The sequence below is a fragment of the Lipophrys pholis genome (genome assembly GCF_963383615.2).
Source record: "Lipophrys pholis genome assembly, chromosome: 4".
NCBI lineage: Eukaryota > Metazoa > Chordata > Actinopteri > Blenniiformes > Blenniidae > Lipophrys > Lipophrys pholis.
This window is the reverse complement of record NC_137637.1, coordinates 26053967-26081661: the sequence shown is the minus strand read 5'-3', so window position 1 is coordinate 26081661 and position 27695 is coordinate 26053967. Positions and strand designations below refer to the sequence as shown.

The 27695-nt window shown below is 42.5% G+C and overlaps 1 protein-coding gene across 4 annotated transcripts in view; it reads right to left on the bottom strand.

Moving 5' to 3' along the window:
• The window catches only part of tox2 (TOX high mobility group box family member 2), a 97215-nt gene that overhangs the window by 38839 nt on the left and 30681 nt on the right, over positions 1-27695 (bottom strand). For all 4 annotated transcript variants that reach the window (XM_080461015.1, XM_080461012.1, XM_080461013.1 and 1 more), the window contains exons 2-3: positions 25037-25129; positions 8857-8916 (exon numbers count right to left, since the gene is read on the bottom strand). In XM_080461015.1, coding sequence (XP_080317141.1) covers positions 8857-8916; positions 25037-25129 — 153 coding nt within the window. The remainder of the gene's footprint in view (positions 1-8856; positions 8917-25036; positions 25130-27695) is intronic.

The window sequence follows — 27695 nt, the reverse complement described above, 5'->3', positions numbered from 1 at the left end:
GCACGAGATAGCTCAGGTTTCCCAATACTCATCCAGAGTGATCGTGATGCCGATGTTGATACTGCTGTGGGTGGCGGGGGGAGGAGAGCGAAAGGAGGGCGGACGGAGCAGAAAGGAGGAGGGGAAAAAAAAATAATGGGGGAGGGGAAAGAGATGAATCCAACATTTCAAATGAGGACTATAATCAAACTTATTGCCTGACAGGGTGAATCTAGAATTATGATGCTACGCTGGCGGACGTACAGTATTATTTCCAGAGTCCCCTCTGTCTCTTCCAGTTGGGAGCAGCCGTGTCTCCGGAGGAAGGACGCCTTTTTAACTTTGCTCAATGGCACACCACTGTCTGTTCTGCAAGACGTAACAAGAGACAGTGCAATAGTTGAACTACGACTACACAGAAACAGCGCGGGGACTCAACAAGGCCAAAACACAGCAGCCAGGCAACTGTTTTTTTTAATATTTAATGACTCCTCAGTTATCTACTTTTCTGCGCCCACTGTCAAAAATCCTTATTAGCATGTGGACAATGGTGCTACTGTGTCTGAATGACAAAACTAATTATTGTTATAAGAACAAGTAAATGGACAAAAAAGAAAAGAAAAAAACCCCAGCAGAATAAAGAGCTGGTGGATCTGTACCGACTGACTCTAACAATGTTCAAAATAACAAAGGGAGCGCTGATGGCGCAGTCATCCAAACAAATGTGCATTATTCTGAGAATTGTTAGGATCCTGTCACCCACAAATAACTCTACACCGGGAGAAGGGGGTGTAAAGAGCATGTGGCTGGTTGGAGTACACGTGTGTCATTTAATGTGTGCAGTGGATTCGTATCCACATTCAGTGTCGTCTGAGCAAAACAAAGTGCAGTAATTTTTGAATGCTTTTGTGAATATGTGCTAGGTATCGTCTTTTCTAAACAGAAAAGCTCCCACTGTAACAGACTGGCTGCATTGTGTGCGTGTGCATGTGGTGTCAGTGTGTTCTTAAGTGTCTTGCCTCCCTGGTTCAGAGTCAATGAGGCTGTGTATCGGAGGCTGGCACAGCTGGTGGGAGCAGGAGTCTAACATCTGGACCCTCGCACTCTTGGTGCCATTGTTAATAAGAGGCTGGTTGTGAGTGGAGGGGAGTGGAGGAGACAGCTCTCCAGTATCAATGAACCTCCCTGTCTTTCACTGGAGTTCTGCACTGCAAATCATACTTGATGCATCTCAAAAATGTCCACAAAAAGACCTCCAGCATGGCAGCATATATACAAGTTCATTTCCAGAGTTACATTCATACAGGAATATCCTCATGGGCTAATAATATTGGTTGTTTTTAGCCAGAAGAGCTAATAGAAGAGTATATCATTTTTTCTGTGCCGTGATAGTTATTGAATATATTCATGTCTCCTCTTGAGGAAGAATTCGAATAACATTATAGACATGTTCATTATAGTGGTATCAAAAAATATAAAGATAAGCATTCCTTATGCTAAGCATGAGCAGCCCCACAGAGCAGCTAACAGACCACTGACCCGTATTCTTGTTAACTGAGCTGTAAATACCCACTATAGAGAGCATACAATGCTACCCAGTTAGATTGAATTGATTCCTACAGCAGTATTTCCAGTTATTATTTCATATTTCAAACGGTTCAGATGAGCAAACAAATTCACCGAAAAAACAGTAGAGTTGTTGTGAATTTGGGTTTGACTATAGTGTAACAACATTTTGCTGTGGGCAGTTTAACCTGTTTAAATAGTGAACAATGTCCCCACGTTTCGATTTCCTTTCAGCAAAAGAAACGAGTCAACATGGATCAATGTCAGCACTGAGCTTTTTCCATACCTTGAAGATACTGCATCAATGATTAACCAAGTCTTTTGCGAATGATCATGGCTGAATGTATTTTTTTTTCCTCCTGCTCTAATAGCTTACTTTTCACAGCCATGAGAGGAAAAAGTAATTCAAGGCAAACTTTGTAAAGTTTTATTTTTAAAAGAGACATCTCTGTAGTTTTGAAAAGACTGAAAAGACACTGTGTTATGTGGGTTTTTATTATACTCTGGCATGTGGTCTAGCATAACAGTGAGTGTTTGGTCTCTCATCATTTTATCCAATGGAGTGAAAGGCCTACACAAACACATTAAGGTTGCCATTAGTTTCATCTGATCACCTAGGGCAACAGGGGGATGGACAGCTTGGCAGAGCGAGGACCTTACACAAATATACAGCCGCGCATTTATATATAACGCCATGTCAGAGGAGTATTTCAAACAGAGGGCTTTTAAACAGGGTGAGAGAGTGAGGAGAGCGAGGTGGTGAGAGGGGGGGGGGGGGGGGGGGGGGGGGGTGTTTCCAAATGACTGTAAAAAGGCCACGGGCAGAGAGAGCTTTCCATCTTTCTGCTGCCGTGACAAATATGCCTGCACATCTTTTTGCTTTGTCTCTGCTCCCTGCTTCGTCAGCGAATGGCTATAGAAATATTTTGGCAGGCTGCTCTTTGTTTTCATTTTCACAAAAGATGTAGAGAGGGAGTGAAAAAGAGAGAAAGAGAACAGGGGGGAGGTACGGCAGGAGGGAGGGCTGCTGGGTAGGAAAGGTAGCGGGGGTGTTGTCCGAGGTTATGGGGACATTTGAGAAAAGGAGGAGTGTGAGGAGAGTGGAGGACAGAAGTCTGAAAGGTGAATTAGAGAAAGAGGTAAGTAAGAAGCCGGCAGGGGTTGTAAATGAGGTAAACTAGGTGAGGTGGCACAAAAGGGGCAGCAGACAAGGGATTGGGCAGAGTGAGGCGAGGAGAGGGTGAGGCACAAAGTGGAGGAATTGATAGGAAGAAGAGGGGGCAGGTGGACGTCTAGTGGAGGAGGAGTCTGCCACTCTTGATACCCAGCTCCAATCTAAACAGCAGGAGGAAGCTGTAAATCAGACTAATGCGACCAAGCTGTAATTCAGACCAGCAGGGCTGGGGCGCTAGTGCGGGGACCCCGAACGGCGGGAGTTTACAAAACGCAGCCGCGAGGCTTTAATCAGCGCAACGATCCAAAGATACCGTCTCCCCCAATCAGCAGGCTTCCTGTCAGTCACACACGGCTGAACCCGACCAATCAGGCTCCGTCGAGGATCCAGACATGCTGGCTGGGCTTTGGGCTTCTGCCAAACAAGAGAATTACTCATCTAAACTGGAAAGGTGGAATGGGCCTTTAATTCAGAGCACAGAGGGAAGAGGTGATAGATTTGTCAAAGGTTGGACATAAAAGACTGCGGGATCATGTTCTACAATGGTTCATCAGAAACATATGGAGGAAAGATGAGACACACACAAGGGAGCTTTAGTGGAGCACTTCATCATATTCATAAGATGAGTTTTGAGAAGTTTCAACACTCGAACTCGGCGACAGACATCATTCCTGTCCAAATCTGTTAACAAGAGCCACTAAATGTCTCGTTAAAAACAAAATGAATAAAAAAAAAAAAAACATGAAAGCCCCATTATAAGTTCACTCTGTCAACTCGTTTCAAAAGCGTACTCATAATTACATCTGTTTGGCACCCTATTAGGAAAAAATAACGTTCCATCGATTCTCAATGTGTCTCCACTTCTCTTTGTCACACAGATCTGCTGTTGGCACTCATACGTTGACATAATTACAATTAAAACACCCGAGGGACAGCCGTAATCCATGCCAGCAACAAAATAACCACCGCGACGAGGAACGGTGCATCACTTACCATTAAAACATCATTTGAACTCACAACATACAAAACAGGCAGATGAACTTTCAAATCGCTCCCTACACCAGAAGCTTCCTTTTCATACCTGCTTTTAACTGAAAGGGGAAGGAGGGCAATGCATTAACTTAAAAGTGAGCGGGAAAATGCAAATGTGGTCCACTTTATCATCGGGCATTCAAGCGGACCCTTTCAACTAAGTAATCCATAATATTTCAGCTTTGATGATCAGGAAAATGGCCACCGCTCGATGCGAACACAGAGCTGGATTGGGCTTTGCTCGTGTTGTAGTTGTAGGACTAGTGTGACTGGCTGGGCTACACACACACACTGTGCATGTTAAAACCACATGCAGCGTCTTGGCAGCGAAGACGCTACAGCAGCAGCCAATCAATAAAACCTTGTTACGCTAATTGCAAGATCATAATCTCCATTCCTACTTCTGCTGAATATCCAAACAGTCACTCCATTAGCCGAATTATTCCCCAGTGCAGTTTCTCCATCTCCAGTCCCCCCCCCCCCCCACCCCCCCCCCCCCCCCCCCCCCCGATCTCCTCCTCATGTTCTTTTCCTGTGACATATTTCTCTAAACTGCAGTTCTGCTAAATTAATTCACAAGTCAGGGAGAAAGACATCAAAAGAGAGCATTGTCAAGGTAAAGTGCTGATGAAGTATATTGTTTCTTTCACTTTGCAGTGGCGCTATGAGAGAAGCATCTCCACGGCGATTTATCTTTGATGGTGTCACGTAACGCCGTTTGTTTAGTCTTAGCAAGAAAAATCTCACTTCAGGCGAAGGTCCACTCAGACCTTCACGATGAAAAAAGGGCTGTTTACTCTGGTGGAGCTCTCTTCCTGGCTGCGGAGACTTCATCAGATCAGACCTGTGTGACACTGCTGGAAAATGCCAGAGCCCCTCGTGGTTGGTTACTCTTTTCTACTATGTTGCCACGACAATGGTCAGTGACCACAGGGGCAGACAAAGAGCTTGTTGATGCCAAGACCGGGGTCTGTGACCCTGTCATCGAATCACTAACACGCTGTCACTCTACTGGGGTACTGGGGGGGGGGGGGGGGGGGGGGGGGGGGGGACTACACTACAGCCAGCTAAGCAGGGTCAGACCACGATGCTCATGAGAACATTGATATGACAATGGCACTGACCCCATTTCCTTGTGACTCATCACTAGTACAAACCCGCTGCACTATTTGATGTGGCTTTTGGTTCGGATTTACTCAACACGCCCCTGATTAGGACCTATAGGAATCTACCTTATGTATGAAATATGCATTCGCACTGTACAGCTGGATTAAATAGAGCAATTACAAAGAGAAACTGAAGTGAGAGACAGCAGAGTACTAAGAAAAACACATTCACACAGTTTCGAAGCAGAACCGCTGACCCAAATGCATTTAAATGCAGCGGGGGGTAAGAGAGAGAAAAAGAGAAACTGTGAGAGAAATGGCAAGAGTGGGGGAGTCGGAGAAAATGGGTGGAATAAAGATAGAGCAGTAGAGTGAGATAGTAAAGCAGCAGTAAGTCAGCTTTAGGCGGTGCGATTTGTTTTTGTTTAAAATGGTGAGAGTGACTGTGTATACTGTATCACACATTTCCACAAAAATAAAAGAAGCTAATAAAAATTAAGCCCGCAGCTGTTTTAACCCGCTGATACTTTCATTACAAGTCTGTTTTATCTCAACATGAGCATAAACAGATGTATTGTCTCCTGATGTGTTTTGAACTTCACTTTAACCAGGCAGTCTCAAATATACTCGAAGACAAAGAAACACACTCACTCCCAAACACCACGGGCCTGCTCTTTAGTAGATATTTAGGTTTGCGTGCATAAAAACAGGCATGTGGACAAAACTGATCTACCAACAGGATCACATCTGACAGATGTATAAGATACAGTATCGATTTAGCTGGTTTGTTAAATGTTTCCCACTTTGCAAAATACTAAGGATTATAAGCAAACAGATTACTGTACAACAATGTCATTTACAACTTCTTAAAGCGTTTGACTTGTTTATGATTGCATCTTTGAATGCATTTGAAGTGCAAAGCTGCTCAGCCTTCAGCAAGAGTGCTTCTGTTATCGAGGTGATGCATTTCCTCAGCTGACTCCTATGCAACGAGTTTTATTTGTGGACTGTGAGAGAAGCTCTGAGGTCAGTCCTTTATGAATCTCTTCTGTTATTCTTTTTTCCCCATAGTTTTGACTTCAGTTTTTTTTTTTTGGTTGTTTTTTTCAGTCAAATTCAAATGTATTTGCTGTAATGCTTTAACATGTTTGGTAACGCCCTCCACTAACACGTCCAGCTCCGTCACGTTTCCTTCGGTGATTGTTGGAATTGAGCGCTCGAGCCAATCACTTCACGGTGAACGCAAGCAAATGGAGACAGAAATGATCAAATTTCCAGCAGATCGTTTTCCTGTTCAACCCTCGGGTTTGTGCATGATGTCACTGTCAGTGTTGTACTGAGTAGATCATTTGCGAAAAGCATGCAAACTGAAAGCACAATGAATTTGCTTGCGTCTGCACTGCAGCATGCTTTCTGCAGGGTCTCAGTAAAGCAGAACGCCGCTGCTAACATGCACTTGGCTCTGATAGAATGACATGTCAATCAAACCGAAGCTTTATTTCTATCTTGAATGATAATTTTCGGGTGAGCAAAAAATAAATAACAATTATCCAATGGCTTTATTGACGAAATAACATTTTGTCGACAAACATCCTGAAGTCTAAATACTAGAATACAAGTGAAAGAATGTAAAATGTCTCCAAACAGTGTTTATTTCGAATTTGGAGGACACAAGTCTGTACTGTCATGAGAAATAAAATCCACAAATATGAAGAAGTTTGTCACATCTCAACCGAAACACGCTCAACAAGTGAATATTCATAGTGCATATTGACATTCTGAAACACACCATGTCACTTTTCTGAATATGAACACATACTACACACTGAAAATCTGTTGGTATTAGTATGTAGTGTCAGAATAGGACACAGCTAAGAAGGTGCAGATCACTGATTTTTCTATTTCTTCCATCTCAATGTTTTGTTGTCGAAGTGTGTGTCCACCCCTAAGGCCTCCCTGATTCGAGCTGTCAGAGGGAGGGAGAGGCTAAACTTGGTGAAGCGGAGAATAGAGCAAGGCACATGTCAAATATGAAGTGATCTTGAGTAAACAAAGTATAACACAGAGCAAAGCAAAATCGTCTCTCATCCCATCACCGTCTTTCACGCTATTTCCCTCTCTGTCTCTTCCTTTCCTGCTTCCCTGATCTCTACCTTTTTCTCCCCCGCACTCCCCCTGTCTCCATCTTCTATGCCAAATTTGCAATGTTTTATCTGTCCCTCAGTAATTCAGCAAAAACACACAGTGCGCATCAGCACGACTTGTAATCAGTCAATCAGCGCTTCAGTAAAGCTACATGTGCAGAATCAAATTGGTCGATAAAAGCACGGCTTCTTAAGATTTCTTCAGACAGCCGAGTATCTGCATGAGGAATTTGTCAGATAACAGGAACTATCCTGCTGGAAATTACCTTGTGACAGATGTATTTGTTGTCAGAGGCATTTAAGTCAAGTTTACGAATGTGGGAAACGGAACATAAAGCGGCTCTGTGTTTCACGCTTTAACAAAATGGAGAATTAAAAAAATAAATAAGAATTAAGTAAAACAGCAAATCCAACAGTAACTCAGGCTACTGTAGCCCGTGGGTTGTTTCTAATCATTTCAATTGACAGGGACAAATTCCCAACCCCCACTGTGTATGTCAGATGGGCTTATTCACAAACTCCACAAATCTCCCTCTCCAAACACAACCATATGGTCTCCCAGTTGTTCTCGACCAGCTGTGTTACAGTGCGTCTGCGCTGTCGCCACAAACTGTAGAAGAGTGCTGACTCCCCCTTCGTTTTAATACAATAAACACTTTGCAAAAATGCCTTCAATGTTTTCGACACCGATGACCGAATTAATGTGGGGAATTTGGGGAATAAATTTACCTCATAGAAAGAAGGTCCTAGCCTTTCTGTGTGAGATTTTGTTGTGCGTGTGTATGTTTTTTTTTTTTGATTAATTAAGATCCTCAGGTTTTCGTCTCCAGCGCACTAATTACTGTGATGTACCAACAGCTAAATTGTCTAAACGTTGCCGGCCTTATGAACGTTGCAGTAGACTCTAGCCTTACTGTATTCAGTTTATTATTTTCAATATATAGCAATAATTTCAAACTTTCAAAAAAAAGTTTAAAATAATTTGCGGAGTGGTTTTTTGTACTTCAATTCATATATCTTTAATTAGCATTGGTCCAATGGCAGTATATTAGTTTTTCAGCATTTACTATACTTAAAGTGGCAAACAATATTTGAAATAGAATATGAGAGGATACATTTCTGCCCCAGTAACATGTTGTACTTCATCAAAATGGACAAAAACCTAACTTGAAGATAAAATGGAAAAGCAATTGGCCGGTTTTAGTATTCTTGTTCTGATTTTCTGTAATGTGAACATTAACACACATGCTAATGATTGTGCCGGGACGAAGTTTCAGGCAAAGATTGTCGGCCTTTACTTTCATAACTCTGTATTTAGAAACAACTGCTCTTCCATCCTGACGAGGATCAATACAAACTGCACTGACAGGGTCATTTTGAGTTTGTTAATATGAATACTTTCTGACTGAGACATCAGATTTGTTCTGTTTACATGAACACTGAATGTAGAGATCAGATTGATGTGCAAGGTTACAAGTGCCAAGAATATAGTGAGTGAGTGGCTCGATCCCATAATGCTTTGCACTGCGAAGATGGCTTCCATGTGGAAACCCACCAGTACTGAAGTGAATCGACCTTGCTGTTTCTTTTGAAACTGCAACACTAAAGAAACGGTCTCCTTACTCATTCTAATCAGCACGGCGACCTTACTTAACAGTACTTAAATACCTTACTTAGAAGTGATTTTAGTCACTGCGGTGTAAAATCAAACTACTTATATTCAATGTAGCCACAGCTATTATTGGAAGAAAAAACCTCTTTATAGCCTCTCATGGAATGATCAAGGGGAAGAGATGAATATGGGGGAAAAAATTGACAAAGATCTGGTGCCCTATTAGGAGCATTTAGGACTCACCTGGTTTGGCGGGAGGAACTCGTGGTTGTTTTCATTCATATACATGTTGTCACCATCAAACTGCAGAGGGCAGAGAGAAATAAGGAAACATTAAGTCAGAGGCCGGCACGTCACAACACTGGCCGAAGAGAGAAATTTCAGTCAGTCAGTGGAGACAGAAACAGTGTAACACAGCAGCCTAATGACTGTAAGTCCTCGGCTTATAGACCTCGATGCTCTGGTGGATGTCAGTAATTACAGTTCATTAGAGACACGTATAATTAGGCCCTGTCAAAGCTTGTGTAACTCACACTCTTCGTCCCGGCTTGCCTAAAGCTTGAGTGTGTGTGTGTGTGTGTGTGTCCAAGTGTTCGCACACCTCACTGTGTTTCCTCGGGTGTCACAAGGCGACAAAGGCACAACAGAATGATAATCACAAGAAGGAAAGCTCAAGACTCGGACATTGAGCCAGTCAGCCGGCAAGCTTACCTATCCTAAAGTATCCCATTCAAATCCACTAAAAAGGTTTATTTTTTCCTCTTTTTATTTTTTTTTACATTTTTTGACAGTTTAAAAGTCAGATTACTTTTAATATTGTTGCGCTCATACAAATGGAAGCCTTATGTATGGGTAATGCTTTGCGCTTAGAATCTTTTTAAATCCTTCTCAGATGTTTTTGTCAACATTGAACTCAAACCTTTGTCGTCAGTTCCACAAAATACACATAATGACCTTTTTTTTTCTTTTGCTTTCATGACTTGTCTAGGAAGAATTGTTCCTGCATAGAAATATTCTATGACTCCTTCACATTCAGACTGGCTGAAAGAAATTGTAGCTTATCTAACTTGTCCAAAAAATGTAATAAAAAGGTTTTATCAAAAGTGGCAAAGGTTTCATGCCACGTCTTAAAATATATTCCATTTATTCTGTTTAAAACGCAGACAATAAACTCTGGAGATTTTCTCGCTCAATCTCAAGCACCACCATGAGATTTGAGCTCATTTAATGACATTCCCATTTCTCTCACCCACGATTTGTGATTTTTTGCTAATTAGCAAAATTCTGCTAAATATGCTAAACTGAAACGGTGAACATGGTGAACACGACTCTGCTGGAGTTGCATGCATTCTGGCAAAAGGCAAATCAAACTCAGCAGCGGTGTAATTACAGAACATCTGACAGGTAAATCAGATCACATGTTGACCCAGAAATCGATTAGCAACAGGAAATTCCGGGGACCTACTTTCCATGTTGTAAAAGTGAACTATTTCAATTAATTTTTGCTGATGTGGGTCATTTGTGCTTCGCTGCAGATTTCACAAACTTTCACATGTGACAGAAATTTAAGAGGCTGAGTTTAAAAAACGATTTCCAGAGCCGTGATGCGAGGACAAACCCTGGCAAATGCTGAAATGTTAGCCCGCCCACTCAACGGTTGCCCACAGTGGCGATCACCTAAAACATATTGATGAATAACAGATGAAACATGAGCTAATGCGTTTTCGATCCGTGCTAACAGCCACCCAGCTCGTGTTGGACTGCACAGAGTCAAAGAGGTGAGAAGAGCCTTTAGCTTTTTGCACTTTCCCAAAGAAATGAGGACAGGACAGCCCCGCTAATACAGAGCTCAGAAACACAAAGCCTACAAAGCCTAAAGGGGAGGCTTTGGCGAGACGAAAGGTGACAGTTTGAGGTTATGGGGAGAGGATGAGAAAGACAAGGGTGTATCCCTGAGCTAATGGTGAACGAGATAACGATCTTGTGTAAGTGGCGGGTCAAGTGGTGAGAGATACTGTAGGTGATGGGGGGGGGGGGTTGACTGAGAGAAAAATAAAGACGGCGTAAGAACAGAGAGATTGAATGAGAAAGAAAGAGAAGTAAAAGGGGGGCTGTTGTAGCAGTGGTGGCGATAGAGCCCGTGGTTTGTTCTGGCTGTAGAGTGATTAACACTGGGGTCACAGCCAGAGGCCACACACACACGCGCACGCGCACGCGCACGCACACGCGCACACACACACACACACACACACACACACACACACACACACACACACACACTCCCAGGGGCCCTCCCTGCCTCTCTACTTGACACTATTTGGCACAGACCATTTATGAGAAAACAAAACACACCTGAAGACAGCTACGAGTGGCTCGGATGAATTACCGTTGGTACTGTAAGGTCAAGAAACGCGATGGATATGTGCCTACTGTAAGTTACTGTGGGTGTTTCTCAAGCTGCGGCCAGGGACTAAAAAGGAACCACTTTTTTTTTTTTCACCACATATAATGAGCCATATGTTCCTTGGACTGAATATTTGTATTTTTTACCCTTTATATTATTGTCGGATCTGAGAGAAAAATAGTTTTTCTTTAGGTTTGTTTCTTCTGTACGTGACACATCCAGAACGCCAAACAAACTGCAGCACAAAGGCAGTTCCTTACAACATTATTCAATTTGAAATACCAGTCTCATTTCACGTTATCATCCAGCCTCTGATGGAAGTGTTACTTCTAGTGCAATGATTTCTGTCTGATAGCACAATTAGTTTGCAGGAGGAACAATCATCATATTCTGCAATGAAAATTAAATCTCTTTCTTTATTGCTCCTGGAAAATGATGTTACATGCTGGCCTAATCACATTGTGCTAGATGTGATGGTGTCTTCAAATAGGTTATTCTCACACCTGCAAACCAGATCTTGATGAGCAAAACAGTGTAAGTACAAAACAATTATACAGAATGTCGAAGCGCAAAGTGAAGTGTGTGACACTTTTTCTGCGGCACAATGGTGAGGTGTCACCGAGGGCACAGCTGTTAGAATAACACATATTTAAATCAAGGGGAAAGGTAAAAACAATTATGTCTTTGCTCTAAATGGTTATTAACTGGTCAGTTCAGCTAAGTGTTCAGCACATGCGCTGCAACAAATATACAAGCGGTGACCTGCGCCAACAAATCTTTGCCCGACCTGAATGGAAATGAAGCTTTACAAGCATGTCTACCCATTTGCAAAGGTTCAAGGGTTTAATTCTGATGGTAAAATAGGACTTCAACCATTTGGAAAACATTTATTTACTTCCTTGCTTAGAATAAGATGCGAACATCAATACTCCACGCGTGTTTATAAAGCAAAATAAAGCAACCCTCTCATTTCAAAGGTTAATATCTAACAAAGTAGTTGTGTATATTCAGCTGCCCCCTTTTACAGGGGTCGCCAAAGCAAGTGATTCCAACTCGCACTGCAGAGTTGACTAGTGTTTGATGTTATTAAAATGACCAGCATTCAAACCTGGTTCTTCTAGACTCAACAGAAACGTGGGAACAAAAACTAAAACTACTTTTGTGATCATTAACGTGATGTAATAGTACCTCATGGAAGTACGGTATGCAGTTTCGAGTTCTCATGTTAATCTAAGAATTCAGATGCAAGATCCGACGATGCCTTTCTGCAGAGCAGCATATGTTGCTTGTCAAGCGATCCAAGGTGTGATTTCTCAGGTCTGAGATGCAAATGCATTATCCTGTATTTAAACTTTACTGTTCAGAGTATCTGAAACGTGGTGCGTTATATATCGCGCACTCAAGAAATAATACTATTACACGTGCAGCTTCGACTGAGTGGTGTGTATGGACTATTGTCTTTGTCCTGGTATGTCTAATTGATTTAATGTTGAATTCATGTCACCTCCACCGCCACAGATGGCAGTTTTTCCCAGCATGTCAATATAAGGCCACTTCTGGTCGGCCTGCGACGTCGCGATAGTCAATAGCTAGCTAGCGCGTGTCTCGATATCCGTCTAAAAACAAACTCCACCAGTTTCCAAAAACTTCGGTTAAAAGTCACCTTGCTTCTAATGTTTGAGCTCCTGTTGATCATTTCAACATACTGTTGGACTTAAAGAGATCCATCTACAACATTTGATTCAACTATTATCCAAATCAAACGTTTACAATGCTAACTTTGAAAAAATTAAACATACCCCTCACATGGATTATGCTTCAGAAATCCATGTATTTTCTTTCATAAAAGTCCCCTGATCAAATGTGATATTAATATAACTTCATTCAAGTATGCGAAGCAGAGAAGTGTCCTTGACAAAGACCCTATATTCCTACCACTGTGCAAGGCTAATTCAATGCCTCTGATGTCTGAGGTGCTCCATCAATCTGAAAACAAGGGAAAAATAGAAGACACTAAAATGAGAGTCAAGACCACAACAACTGCATATGCAGTGCAGTAATGTATTTTTTCTTTTTTGATCATTCAAAAATGATTGTGCTGCTTTTCTGGATTCTGGATTAATGCACCGATTCTTTAGCAGCAGCCTTAATGTGCTCAGCGAGCGGTTGACATATGAGAAAAAGGGAGGTTTGTAAGAGAAGGGCGAGCTTGTCGTGTCTCTCCATGTTTGCTTTCCTGAGGCTTTGAGGTCATTAATCATAGCGGTCAAATCTACAGCAAAACAATCGAGCAAAGGAAAACACAGACAGAGAAAGAGAGGGGGGGGAGGGAAGAGAGGGTGAAGGTGAGAGAGCTGGAAAGTGGCAGTGGGTTGGAGGAGAGGGGAGTTGTGTCGAGCCGGGGAATGAAGGGGAGAAATTTTGAGATAGATACTGAAGCTTGAGAAAGAAGAGGGACAAGCGAGGGCTGTAAAACTGACACACTTGACACCAGACTCCTGTTTGCATAGCACAAATGCAAATACATGAGAGGGAGAGAGAGAGATAGAGGGGGAGAGAATAGAAGGGAGAAAATAAAGCGGGAGAGATGCTATAAATAACTTTGTTTGCGTAAAGCCAAACCAATGTCAGTTTGATGCAGGAAGTGCACCACAGTCATGGAGGTTACAGAACAACCGTTGATTGAAACGCAGTATATACAGTTTTATTTTCAGTTTTCCAGAGCTTTCGAACGGGGACTCAAACTTTCGGTTTTATCGAACTTCAGCCATTGTTTTTTCTTTTTTTTCTTCTTCTTCTTTACATTAGAGGACTTTCAAAATAATTTTTTTTTGTATTTTTATCAGTATATTGTTGGAGGACATGACAGAATCGTGGTAGGCTCGTACTTTTGAATATAATATCGTCTCCTGTTAGTACTCATCAAGGAGAATGCTTCTTTGAGGTCACATTGCAAAACATTGCGGGACTGATCCACTAACTGCAATTAAACCTGCACACCAATCTCATCATTTATTCAGTGTTCAAGTAAACACGACAACCTGATCCCCCTCAGTTGTCGGATCAAATCGGACTGACAAAAAAATAAAAAAAAATAAACCATGAGAACCCAGGCACACTGTAACTCCTCTGCCATGTTTCACTTTTACCTAAAACATTCTGTTTCATGGAATTTTGTTTCAAACGCCTGAGATTTTGTGGGGGTTTTTTGGACTTCTATTGGGCTTATTTTGTACTTCCGCAAGTATGTTGTGTGCAGATTGTATTCGGAAGATGAAAGCCGCGCCAAGGAAAAGATCACTTGTGTTCATGAAGAACTGGCATGCAGGATGGACGCTGTCACCGTTTTTTTTTTTCTCAAACCATGACAAGATTGGGAAACACAAATTTATAATAATTCTGGACTTCATTTGATTTGTTTTCTGCACCGTGACCACAACTTCAACTCCTGTTTTCAGATTCTGCTTTTCTTTTTCCCAGCCACAACTACAGTAGGCTCTCTACGAACTAGAAATTAACAAACTTAAATGAGTGACACGTGTATTTGAAGAGGGCCGGTTAAGTCTAATCAATACTATATCGACGTACTGAGATCGTTTTCAGATCAGTTTTGTACCCATCCATATTGCTACTACGGTGGTTGCTTTGCATTCTGCACTGCAGCGCCGCTAACCTGCATTGATCTGGAGGAGAGTGTTTTCTCATAAGGTCGCTGCGAGCCTAGCTGTGCTTTACTGTACGCACTGAATACCAAATCACGAGGACAAGTAACCACAGCCTGGGATGTTTTAGATTTTCAGGAACGACGGGGCAGGAGAGATGCGGCGAAGTGGATTGAACCCTTCTACTATAGTCTCTTTTCATGGTTACAGCGTGCGCCTCCTTCGTTTTTTTCCAGCCCAGCGTAACTAATCGCATGTCAGTCAATGTGCCGATGGAAAGAGGCAGCCGTCAAAATACCTGTGTCAGGACTGTGGTCATTAGAGCATTCAATGACTCACTGGCAGGCACGCACACACATGCACGCACACGCACACGCACGCGCACGCACACGCACACGCACACGCACACACACAGAAACAGAAACAGGCACAAACAGTAACTAAAGCACAGGGAATATGGGGACGGTACCTCATAAAGCAGATATGGATTGCATGTGTGTGTTTGTGTACTATACCGTGCATGTGATGTGTGTGCACATTTGAATTCTTGAGGCAGAGCTCGAGCCCACTGTGTGTTAGGTTCTGGATGTGTGCGTATCCCATGCTGGCCTACATGTTTGTAATGTATCCTGCTCAATAGTAGACACATTGATCGCAGTGTGATAAAGATAACAAAGTTAGCCCTTCCATAATATTTATTTTCCCATGACAGACCTGCGCAGCCACACCCAGTCATATAACTCCATGCAGATGAAATATGCTCTTCATTACCTTTAAACCTCAACACACAGAAACGACTGAGGAGAGACAGAATTGCCCTTCTTTCTCGGCTGAAAGAGCAGAGAATAATTTGAAGCAGCTGAGATTTTTTTCTTCTTTTTTTTTTTTACATTACTATGACAAATAAAACAAAATGAAGAGGAGAGAGCCAAAGGGAAGAATAGAAATGGGGAGAAGAGGGAGACACATGACGACAGACGGAAAAGGGCAGGCCAGACAGAAAGACCAAATTGTGTAAAAAATAAATAAAAAAAAAGACACACAAAAAAAACACATCAGCTCAATTTGTGCTCGACTGTAAGCTGTGAGCTGAGAGGAGAAATAAAATAAGGCATTTAGCTGGGGATCATGTTAAACCATGCAAGCGAATGAGTCCCCGGAGAAGAGTGTTCCCTCTCTCCCTTATGATGGACTTAATTGCCTCTATCAGTGTTAAGATATAACATTCATCTCAGGTTTATTGCTTGGCTTTATGGTCTTGTCCATCACAGTGAGGGGCTTCGAGAGGCAGGACACTCCTCAAATGGCACCTTAAAATAATGACACAGATTACAAAGCAACAAGGGGAAGAGAAGAATGAAAAAACATCATTTATATTTGGAAAATGAGAGCGTTTTACAAGGATGAGCAGATCTGGTATGCGAGCGAGAGCCGGTGAAGCAGAAATGGTTTTGATGGTATGCTGGATGGATTACTCCTCAGTTTCTGGGGTTTTCAAAATGCATGGTTCATCAGACCAAAGGCACACACACACACACACACACACACACACACACACACACACACACACACACACACACACACACACACACACACACACACACACACACACACACACACACACACACACACACACACACACACACACACACACACACACACACACACACATCTCCCCCACCTCTGACCCCGGAAAGCTCTGGGTAGGTGTAGGGTTTCAGATGGCCACACAATCATACCATTGTGCTCCTGTTAACACAATGAAAACAAAGCTAACACATCGCTGACATTCAATTCCCCCCACTCGGCCTAACCTTGACGTCCAACACAACTCAGGTGGAACTCAGATATGAAAAATTGCACAATACAGACACAAATTTGACAAACCAGATACCAAAAAAAAAAGTGCTCTGGACTTTTATCTCCATATTTGGTCTGAAACACACAGCCGAAACTAACACACGTCTGAACCAGCAGAATATAGTAGGATTTCAATTCTTGAATATGTTCTTCCGATCACCTTAAACAGGCTGCCGCGTATCACACAAGGGTTTGAGAAGCACGTCTGCTTGTTCCATTACATCTATTAAATCCATAGCATTATATCATAGTGCTTACCACACAATAGGAGCCTTTCAAGGGCAGTCCCAGAGGAAGCCAACAAAGGGCCCTCTCTTTCAGGGACCAGTCAAGTCGTTCAGAAAGAGCCAGACAATTTTGTGGGTGCGGATCTTCTCCACCAGACTCACAAACCACAACTGCACCAAGTCAAGAAATTAAAAAGTAAGTAAAAATAAAAGCGAGAGAACAAAGAAAAGAAAGCAACAAGACACCTGTTCTTATTGAAAATTGCAGTAACATTGGAGACGTGGAGATGAAACAACAAGGCAGCGATTTATGATCTTCTGCCAGTGAATGCGTACACTCACACCTATTAACATATGCTAAAGTAACATTTACCGGCAAGGTAACACTCTCAGTTTAGTTTGTCAGTCTGACTAAATTACACAAAAGGTGGTACACGCCTGTTTCTTGTGTGAATAGACTACACTTGCTTAAGATTTGAAGATGTTTCACCTCTCCTCTGACAGGCTTCATCAGAAATGGTGTCACCTCTTAGAGAACTGATAAAGCCTCTCACGTGATGCAACATCTTTAAAGTTGGATTTGATTCAGACGTGAGGTGGGAGACGTTGGATGAACCTTCAAACCTTCTTAAAATGTGTTTATTTGTCGGAACAACTGGCAAGAATGTATAAACTCCTGGCTTTCTGTAATACCTGTACATTGATAGTGTGGTGAAGTGCTTGAATAGTAGGGATAAGATAAAGCAAGTCGCATTCTGCTAAAGATGGAGGTAGATTCTAGCTATAAGTTTGATGTAATTTCTCTTCTTTGACCTGCTTCTTCTATTATAGATAAACTGGTCATTTGTGAACACAAAGCTATTGATAACGTGATGGTGATCAAATCATGATATTTTTATTTATTTTTTTATTTTTTATTATTCTCATATTGATAAAAGAAACATGTTTGTCAAAAATATAACCCGAGAAGTCACGAAGAACATACTCGGCAAGCGAGTCAGGAATTAAAATATTCCTTACCTGTGGTGCTCATTTCACCAGTAATTACTGCTGCAATAACATTATGAATTTTTATCGCCTTAACTTTGTGTTAGTGAATCTGAAAAGTTAATAACTTGGTGTTTTAAACGCCACAGATATACCAATGAACTTCAAATGCATGTTTTTGCTCTATGAGAGGAAATTGGAGTTCCAAGAGAAACCCTGTGCAAATTCCACATAGAAAACCTCCCCGAGCCCGGATTCCAACTGGAGATATATTCTCGTTGTGAGGTGAGAATACTGTAAGATGAGTGTTAACCACTAAACCGCCATGCGGCCCAGAATGTCTTGTTTAAATAAATGTAAAAGTGGCTACTTTTAAAAGTTAATCATAGTATGAGACTTAAACCTTGAATGACCTACAATAAAGCTTTTATAATACAACTTTCCCCCATATATTCTGTGAAAGTTTTCCATTCAAATCACTATTATTGTCTTTGTTCATTCTGCAGTAAAAGCATAACTTTTCAAGAACAGTTTTGTTTTTTTTCCCCCTCAAAGAAAACAACCTGGTGTGCACAAGTACAGTAATTTTAAAGTGCACAATATAGAACCGAGGGGAAAAAAAACCCTGTTCTTTCTCCATTTGGGAACTCACCATGTATTTAAATCTAAATGCAGCATCGAAGAACCATCTACTTCTGTCAATAGGGCTCAAAATAATTCACTGTTCTTTCATTCACTGCCATGCTGACTCCATATCCAGTCTCTGCCACTTGCATTCAGGCAGAATTTTCTATTACCAATCTAATTGCACATTCCACCCTGACAAGAGCTCATTAAACCTTAATTATACACATGTTGTTTTCTACAAACATCTCCATTTGGGTCTCTCTGCCTTGTAATTGTTCAGCAGGGACAACCAGTTGAGATTGCACAGGCTGAGAGTGAATAAGAGACAGCGGGGCAGAGAAAAGGAGGAAAAGAGAGGTGAAGGGAATGAGAGCATGAAGGAAGAGAAAAGGGGGGAGAAAAAAATACCAGAGAGAAAGAGAGGAGTGTCTGGAAGTAGGTCATGCCTCTCCATAAACAAGGCATGGTTTCTAAAATAATATACCCATCCAGTGGAAGTAATGCCAAACAACTGAGCGAATGTGGAGCTCATGTAATATTTACAGAGCACTAATACATAGATGGCAGGTCTTTTTCTCAGCACCCCCCCCCCCCCCCCCATCCAAAGCCAGAGGTTTCTTTTTTTCATCTGCTTTTTTTTTTCCCTCTTGCCATTTGAATTTCAGAGAAAGCCAACTACATTGATATATCTGGCAGGGAGGGGGGGTTGGCGAGTGTTGAGATGCTGAGTTGCCTTTACTTACTTTCTTTCTCCCCCGTTTTATTTTATTTTTTTTGCATCTCCTATCTGCTCCCAGCCCCACCACCACCACCACCACCACCAGCAGCAGCAGCACTACTACTCTACACATTGGATTTGGCTGTGATGTTTTTTCACACATTTGTTACATTTCAGGAGGGAAAGTGGGCCTTAATCCAGACTCTTTGAGGCATGTGCGATGATATTACTGTGGAGAATCGGCCTTTTAAAGACTTCTTTAAACTCCAGCTGGTGCTGTAAGGTCACCAAGCACTTGTTCAACGTTGAGCCCAGCGTGATGCTTCTGGGCTCAGGGCTAACTGGCTTTGTCAACTCCAGACCAGGCTTTCTGGGCTTTTGACAGCGCCTGGCAATGCTGCTGCAAGAGGGAAAAGATTGTAAAGGAGTGCCACTTCAGCATGTTTACAAGACCAAGTCCTGTGGGATAAATCCTATCTACTGATTATTATGTTTGATATGCAGAAGATACGCGGCAGTCTCTACCTGACTTGGCAACTGCAAGAGAAATGACTGGATGAACATGGGCAGTGAATTAAAGAGAAAGTTAAACCCATTTACAGTATTTCTGACACACAATACTAGTATTTTCAATTACAGCTCAACAGAGCTTTTCTTGTGATATATATAGAGTTTCTGGATTGTATCCTACTAAGAGGTCATTTCTTCGCCAAATAATGTAGGTGCAAGAGAGAAAATGTGTATTTATTATTTAGGTTTTATCTAATCACATCGGGCAAATATGAGGATCTACTTTTCTTTAACTCCTTTGCTTCCATAAATTTAGATTTCATGATATATAGTGTTTCCAAATTTCCTTCAACCATGGCACTTCCTGCTGTGATTTTCCAGGTTTACATGCAAATTATAGACATTTTTACTGTGCATATGTGCCATCAGCCTTTTAAAATCATATATAATTGTTTTAATGTACTGTGAAATACCCAGTGATATCATATGTGATGTCACATGACACCTCTCCCCCAAAAGAAAAAAGTAAGTGTCCATACTGAGCATCTCCGTCATCACCGGAGACCTTCACTGTTGACACTCACTGTATGCATCATTGATACCCATCCAGCAGCAGAAAATAAATAGCCTGCCATCAGATCACTCCTGTTTCACTGTATGCAATGATACAATTATCCTGCCTTTTTTTTATTTTTCGTACAGCATGAATTTGTTTTGTGCCGCTGTGTTTTGTTTGTTTATTCACTTGGTTAGTTAGAATATTCCATTCTTAGCACAATTACAGTGGAACATCACTCAGTTCTTGCCAACATCAAACACACACACACACACACACACACTGTACAGTGTGATGTGAGCCCTGTCAAGATAAACAAACATGACATATTAAACAGGAAAATGAGTCACTCTTATTATCTAACTAAAATAAATCAGGAAAACACTAATTATAACGACCTGTGCCTGATCCTGACTGATTCACCCCTGCACTCTGTGCTCTCTGGCTTTTCTGTGTGTGCGTGTGCGTGTGTGTGTGTGTGTGTGTGTGTGTGTGTGTGTGTGTGTGTGTGTGTGTGTGTGTGTGTGTGTGTGTGTGTGTGTGTGTGTGTGATGTTCTCCTCCTGCTGCTGCCTTAATAGGCAGTCTCTTAGATATTCGCTACAGAATAGCGCTCATGCAATATTAATATCACACCAAAATATGGAAGCTGGAGCCCCCACTCCATCTCTCACTCCCTACATAATTGACTATGCAAGGCTCCAAATCAGCTTGGAAAAAGAGAAAAAGACACAGAGAGACAAAGAGAGCGGGAGAGAGGGAGAGAGAGAGAGAGAGAGAGAGGGAGCTGTAGAAACCCTTCCTGAAACGATCCTGTCATCTCTGCATTACAGCAGATCCTGAACCCTCACCTATGTGCTGCAGTCAAGACAGGGGAACTAAAGCAACAACAGCAGTAACAACAACAGCGACAGCAGCAGCACAAACACTTTGACTCTTCACAAAGAGCACATTGATGATAATCCAACGAGAGCTCAAACAATTCCTGATTCAAGTCATTATGCATCCTTTAAAACAATTTTTAAAATCTGCACCGTAATCATTTCGCTGTGCATTTTGTAGGGAAGGAACTTATCGAGTAAGTTTGACTGATTTGCTACTGGATCAGCCGTGTTGCTGCCAAACACAGCTCCAACCCACTAAAGTTGACATGAAATTACAGAGATGTAAGATATGCAAAAATGATGCACTAAACATATTCTATTTGATGTATCCTGACAGATATTTTACAGAACATATACTGTCAAATGTGGAGTGGGGTGAATTTTAAACATCGCAGACATGCAATGGTACTCTCTGGATTCATGGACTACGATTTTGCAGAATGCAGCAACATTTTTGCGAGCAAGTCTCCATTTTATCAGTTCTTCTGTATGCAACATCACACATGCAGGAACATAGACAAACATAAGGCTTATGCAATACAAATTTTTGCCAATGGTTTCACACCATTCCACTCGTCGGTACGCGGTGGTAAAGCGCCCAGATTCGTAGCGGCGTGCCAGCAAACGCGGGGCAGAGGAAGCCTGCAAGCTACTGAGCATGGATGTAAACATTGCAAGTTTGAAAATATTGAAGAGATGCGGCTTTTGCAAATGTTCCATGATGAAGAAGAAGAAAAAAAAAAACCCTACTCTGAGCATTTTTAACCTCGAGGATACAGAATGAAAGACTGAAACCGAAACTTTGTTTACAAGAAAACCCTGCAGGTATGAAGGGAAAAGAGGAGAGGGGTTAAACTTGTGACTTTGCAACACGTCCGCACGGTCTGAGCTGCATGGTGAAATGTTTGAGTATGATCAGAAAGTGTTGCTCAGCACCTTTCTGACGTCAAGACACGGAGCCTCGGCACCAATTGTCCGCATTGATTTTTTTGGAAAACACGGGACGGTCATGCCAACCTCAGGAATAACAATGTGCTAAACTGATGCAATGAGACAATTTTTCCAAAGAATCTGTGTGTGTGATAGAAAAGTGCTTGACTAAATTCACATTAACGGGCCACCTCGGCATCAAATCAGAAGAACCGTGGGATTCCTGCATCCCTCCCTCTGGTATACAAGTTGTGTTGTCGTCATGTTCATGATATCCTCACCGTAAGGTAAATAAAAGTTTCTTTTGCGTTTTTTGTGTCACAGTAAAAGGTAATTAACCTGCAAGGTTTGTAAGGCCTTGCACTTTGGTAAGGTTTGGGCTGGAGAGGTCCGGATCCAAGAGGTTAGGCTCTGACAATATACAGTGTGCACCAATGACTTTGGGACATTTTCAGACACTCTAGACTAACACTAAAGTGCATGTTCAATTTTATATGCAGGTTTCCACTAAAAGTCACTTAATACAACAAAAGCCCTCCTCTGTTCTCTGTGCATGTGGGGATGACAAGATCACGGCAGCGCGGTGAGGGGTGGTGGGGGTGGAGGTGGAGGTAGGGGGTGGGGGTGGGGGTCACGTCCTTTTCTCTGAGCATTTAAAAAAAAAAGAAAAAAAATGAACTGTAGGCATTTAGAACTGTAATAGATTTTGAAAGAAAGAGAGAGAAAAGGTTGCGGGGGCAGAGCTGCTGCTTGGTTGTGGGGGGAGGGAGGGGGGGGGCAGTGCACCTTGACAGGAAACATAGAGGTGAAGAGCAGGAGTTGGAGGTTAGTTTGACAGAGAGAAAAGAAGTGGTGGAGAGGATGGAGGGGGGGGGGGGGCATGCTGCGGAAGTGCCAAGCCCACTCTTAACTGAACTGAGGGTGGTGAGTGTTGGTGGTGGTGGGGTGAGGGACATGGGGGGGGGGGGGGGGGGGGGTAGATAAAGATCAGGGGAAAGTAAAAAGGGGTGTGTAGGGGAAGGAAGGGGGGGGGGGGGGGGGGGGGGGGGGACCTACTGCACCTTGACACTTGCTCTCACCGCAGCACCTGATAAGTGCAATGGAAAAACGTCTGGTTTCCTCCTGCATGTTAAGTGGTTTATATTCTCCTCCTCTCCAGGCAGCCTGTAGCTATACAGTCTGCTACTGTACTGACGCTACACGCAGGTAATAACAGACAAAGGCAAGTAAAAGGAAACCAGAGGGTGAGTGAGTGAGGAGGAAGAAAATAGCATTGACTCTCGCCATTGTAATTTTTTTTCCCTGTCAAATCCTTCACGGCACAAGAGATGATGAATTCTTTAAATTGCTGTCGAACAGAGCAACAAAGCAATTTAGAAATGCTCTTTTCCTTTGCGTTAATGTTTGCCCGCAACTTTGAGCATCTTTATTTTACAAACAACTCCTGCGTCGAGGAAGCCGACTATAATTTGCACAACAGAGGATTGGATAAAAGTGGATATATATCTTTACCACCTCAAGCATGTCCTGACAAGGAACTCATTCCCATGATTTGTAAGTGGGTCTCTCCACTGAAAGGCATTAACAATATTCACTTTAGATAACGTATGATTCCAGGCCCTAGGAGAGGATGGGTTTCTTAGAAATGCTTTGTTAGCACTCTCCCCCCTTGATAAATGATTTAGGACATGTGGCCTGAGACATCAATACAATCTCTGCTGTAATTAAAAAAAGGTGCGCACCAACAATATTACACAGTTTTCGCTTTGTCTGTCCCTCCCTCAGTCTGTCTCTCCTCCTCTCCTCCTCACTCACCCACTCTTCCTCTCATTGAGCCCCGGAGCAGTGAAGAGATAATTCAAAAAGCACTTGCATGGAGTGAAACATGAAAAAGGAAGACATATGAAATTAAATTCTCTCTTTTCGCTCTATTGTTCTTTCATTTTGCCTCCTTTGTTACGTAAATGCATAAAAGCAAAGCATGCCCGATTCTAATTATGATTCTCACAATACTGAAAGATTTTTTTATTTTTTTTATTATTAACAAAATGAAAGAAAGGTTTCACAAACAAAGTAGACTGACTGTTCCAGCACTTTGTCAAAGTCAAACTACTGCAAGAGCTGCATCATTTAACTTCAATAAGCCTAATCTTTTTTCTTTTTACAAGTGTCCTCATGAGCACTTATAAATGAAATAACTCGGAACTGGAGCTTTGATGTCCAAATACAGCTGTTTTACAAGGAAAGAATAAGCGAAAGGGGGTTAAAAAAAAAAAAAGGCGACCCCAAATATTTAAATGTTCATACCTAATCAACATTCGCCAATATCTTCAGACACCTAAAACGCTCTGAAGCTCCAGCAGTTTACCCAGCAAGCAACTCAGCCTGCGTTCTGTGTGGATAGAAACCCAGAAGCAGGCAGGTGGTTTGGGCTATCACAGACAGCAATGTGCTTCTTCGAGAGGTGAGCAGGGGGGAAGCTCCCACACAAACCACCCAGGGCCTTTGTGGTGGCCGGCAATAATTTACGAGCCGGAGTGGGCCGAACTGTGTGACTTATGTGGTTGGAATTAGTTTGAGGGTGAGACAAGCGGTCAAAGGATGAGTAAGGGTAAAGAGGAGCTGAGGAGGGCGTAGATTTTGAGTGATGCTCTACAGGCTGGAGTTTGCATGTTCTCCGTGTGCATGGACGTAGGCGTCTTCCCACAATAAAAAAAATTTAAAAAAAGACATGCTCTGGTTTAGCGGGTGTTTGTAAAGTGCCTGCAGGTGAGAACATGTGTAGAACTGTGACGTACATGCTGCCTGCCAGTCAATGTCAGCTCGGAGAAGAAGCAGGTAGAGAAGGTACAAGCATGAAAAGATGTTTCCAGACGTCGGTTGTTTCTACGTTTATTTTTTTTGGTTTGGAGTTTGCACAGTCTTGCACTTCAAAGGACAAAAGAAACTCCCGAGTCGGTTTCTTTAGGTTCGGTGTGGTACATTAGCACTGGTGTACACCATTAGGTAAAGTGGGGGAGGGATGGGGATGGGGGGGGGGGGAGAGAGAAGTGTCTTACCCCAGTAGAGGGCAGTCTCTTGCCGTCAGGGTTTGGGCGCATGGGCAGGGAACTGTAGAGCCTTACGCCTCGATCTGCAGCACCGTATCTGCTCTGAAGGGGCAGAGGAAGAAAAGAGAAAGAAAATTTTAAGTCCACATCACTTTTTCATCAAACGCTGGAGTAAATTTGCAATAAAAGATCCAGCTCTGAGTCAAACATTCAGCTGCGCTTCAAAGCGACTCAACTTTTATGCCCTCCCCCAACCATGAAGTGATCGCACAGGCCACTCATTTTGCATTAGGTTGTTTTTTTTATGGTCCTCACTTTGCAAAGAAGTGTTAGTTTCATTAATTTCCACCAAGTCGCACAGCCTGCACATCGGCTGCCATGTTAAATCACATCGCCTCATGGTGATGTACCACACATAATAACTGGATAAGATTGGCTCATGCAGCACTAATGGCACTAAGCTGTTGTGTTTGGTAGCCAGGGGTCCAGAGCGCCGCCGCACTCTACTGACTCCATCTTTCTATACGTTACACAGCTGATAATTACAGTCTAGTAGGTTCTCAGCTTGTCATCTCCTCTCTGTGCGTCCCCGCGCAAGTGTTCAGCTGTGTAGCACCACCTCCAGAAGTGATGAAGGAGCCTTCAGTACTTGGGAAGCTAATGATTTGCGAAACGTGAGCCCTGCCAGGGAGAGACAGTGTCGCTCAGTGGGGTTCACACCGTGGTCCACAGTCACAGCGTGGCCACCTCCCAGGATTCACTTCAAATCCCGACTTCTTTATCTCCCTTGTCTTCATCTTCCTTCTCACTTCAGTCTCAGCTACACACACACATACTCACACACACACACACTTCTGGTCGGTGACTTACTGATATTCTGTTGTTCTCACATTAACATCACCATCATCTGGTCAACAGTCTGCTGTCATCTGATTCGTACAACAATGATAGCCTATTCTGCAAGAACGCTAAAGTACAAAACAAGCAATGTTTTTTTTGTTTTGTTTGTTTTTTTGTTTTTCAGTCTCTGTGTTTGAGAAGCTATATCAGCTTGTGTATACTGCCAGTTGTAAAAATGAAACCTGCAACTGGTGATGTGGAAAACGCGTTCTCATAGATAAGAGGACACAACATTAATTTATATTTGGAAATGGCTGCTCTGTGCTATGTATAGAGCATAATGACTGTGCCACCCTTGATCCATACAGTCCGCTAATGAGCATAGGCTGTAGATTGTTGAAGGAGGAGGGAAAAGGAAAAAAAAGCAGCACGGCAATTTAGAACAAAAATCACATTATCTTTCTCTCTCTCTGTCGCTCTCTCTCTTACAGTGAACTCCTTTGCTGTACTCAACCTCCAGTTTTCTCTTTCCTAATGTTAATTTGTCATCTAACAAAAGCGCACGCCACATGCAATCACACTGACAGAAGTACATTCAAGGGCAGGGCTTGAGATTACTATGCAGTGAGACATACAACATTGACAGATATTTCACAAGTAAGTGAGAGAACATCCCTCAACTAACCAAAAACCGGCCCTGCTGTTCACACGTAATCAGTCCCACGATGCACCCAAACACACTGGAGTGCACGAATGAGTGCAGCCGGCTCTTTTACCATAAACACACCATTTGCACATTGTGTTTATGGGTCTAAATGCAGAGCGATTACCAATACCATGAAAGCCACAAAACCAAGCATGCAAAAAGCTTGAGAGCACACATTAAATAAAATACAGAAGCATGCTCAAAGAGTGTGATTTCTATCTTATTAGCGCCACTCTTTGTAGATAAGTGTACGTGTCGGCGGTGTGCTGATCTGATGGTGGGAGACTCAGACTATCTCAGACTGTACACTGTGCAGGTTATTCCCCAGGGCAGAGGCAAAGCACATGCTGTGTAAGGGTTTGATTTCCTGTGCTCATTATGAAAGGTAAAAACAGATGAGTAGACAGCGGCGGCCAGCTCGTCAATATAGTTTGCATAATGGCGACTCTGCATTATTAAAGATAACATATTGCCGTCCAGGGTAATGTATCTTAAAATGAATGTGAAATTTCTCTGTGCGGCTGAAGATGTTTTTTGAAAAATGATACTAAGTTTAAAAAAATAAATAAATTGTGACCTGATATACTGTCTTAAACATGCTTGAGTCTGACATTTCATTTTCTGCCAGCCTTGCAGAGGAGCTACTGTGCACTAGTTCCCATCTTTCTATGGAGACTTTTTTTTATTTTTTTATTTTTTTCCTTCTCTCTTTTGAGGCTTGTTAGGTAGCTTGCCAGCATCGCGGCTAAACGAATGCCTCGCAGAATAGCTGCTTTAGCCAGCGAAGGAGCCACAGTAAGTGAATGTTTGATATTTCTCCAGTGTGCCAGGCTAATCTGGCCCTGTGGCATTCCATTACGGGGCTAATAACAGCTGTCTGCGGCCTGGAGGCGACACAAGCAGGCCTGGCTGTGCTAACTGGCCCTGACAGACTCATTAGGAGTGCTGGCACCCAGAACAGCAACAGCCAAACTCCTCACATTTCCTCGCTGGCTCACAACAGTTTGCAAGTGCGAGAAGCATCGTTTCCCGACACTTGTTCTCTGACACCTTTCTTTTGTTTCCCAGTCCTCACTTCAGAGGCTCTCGCCCTTGTCACTTCTCTCTCACTGTTTGGCTGGC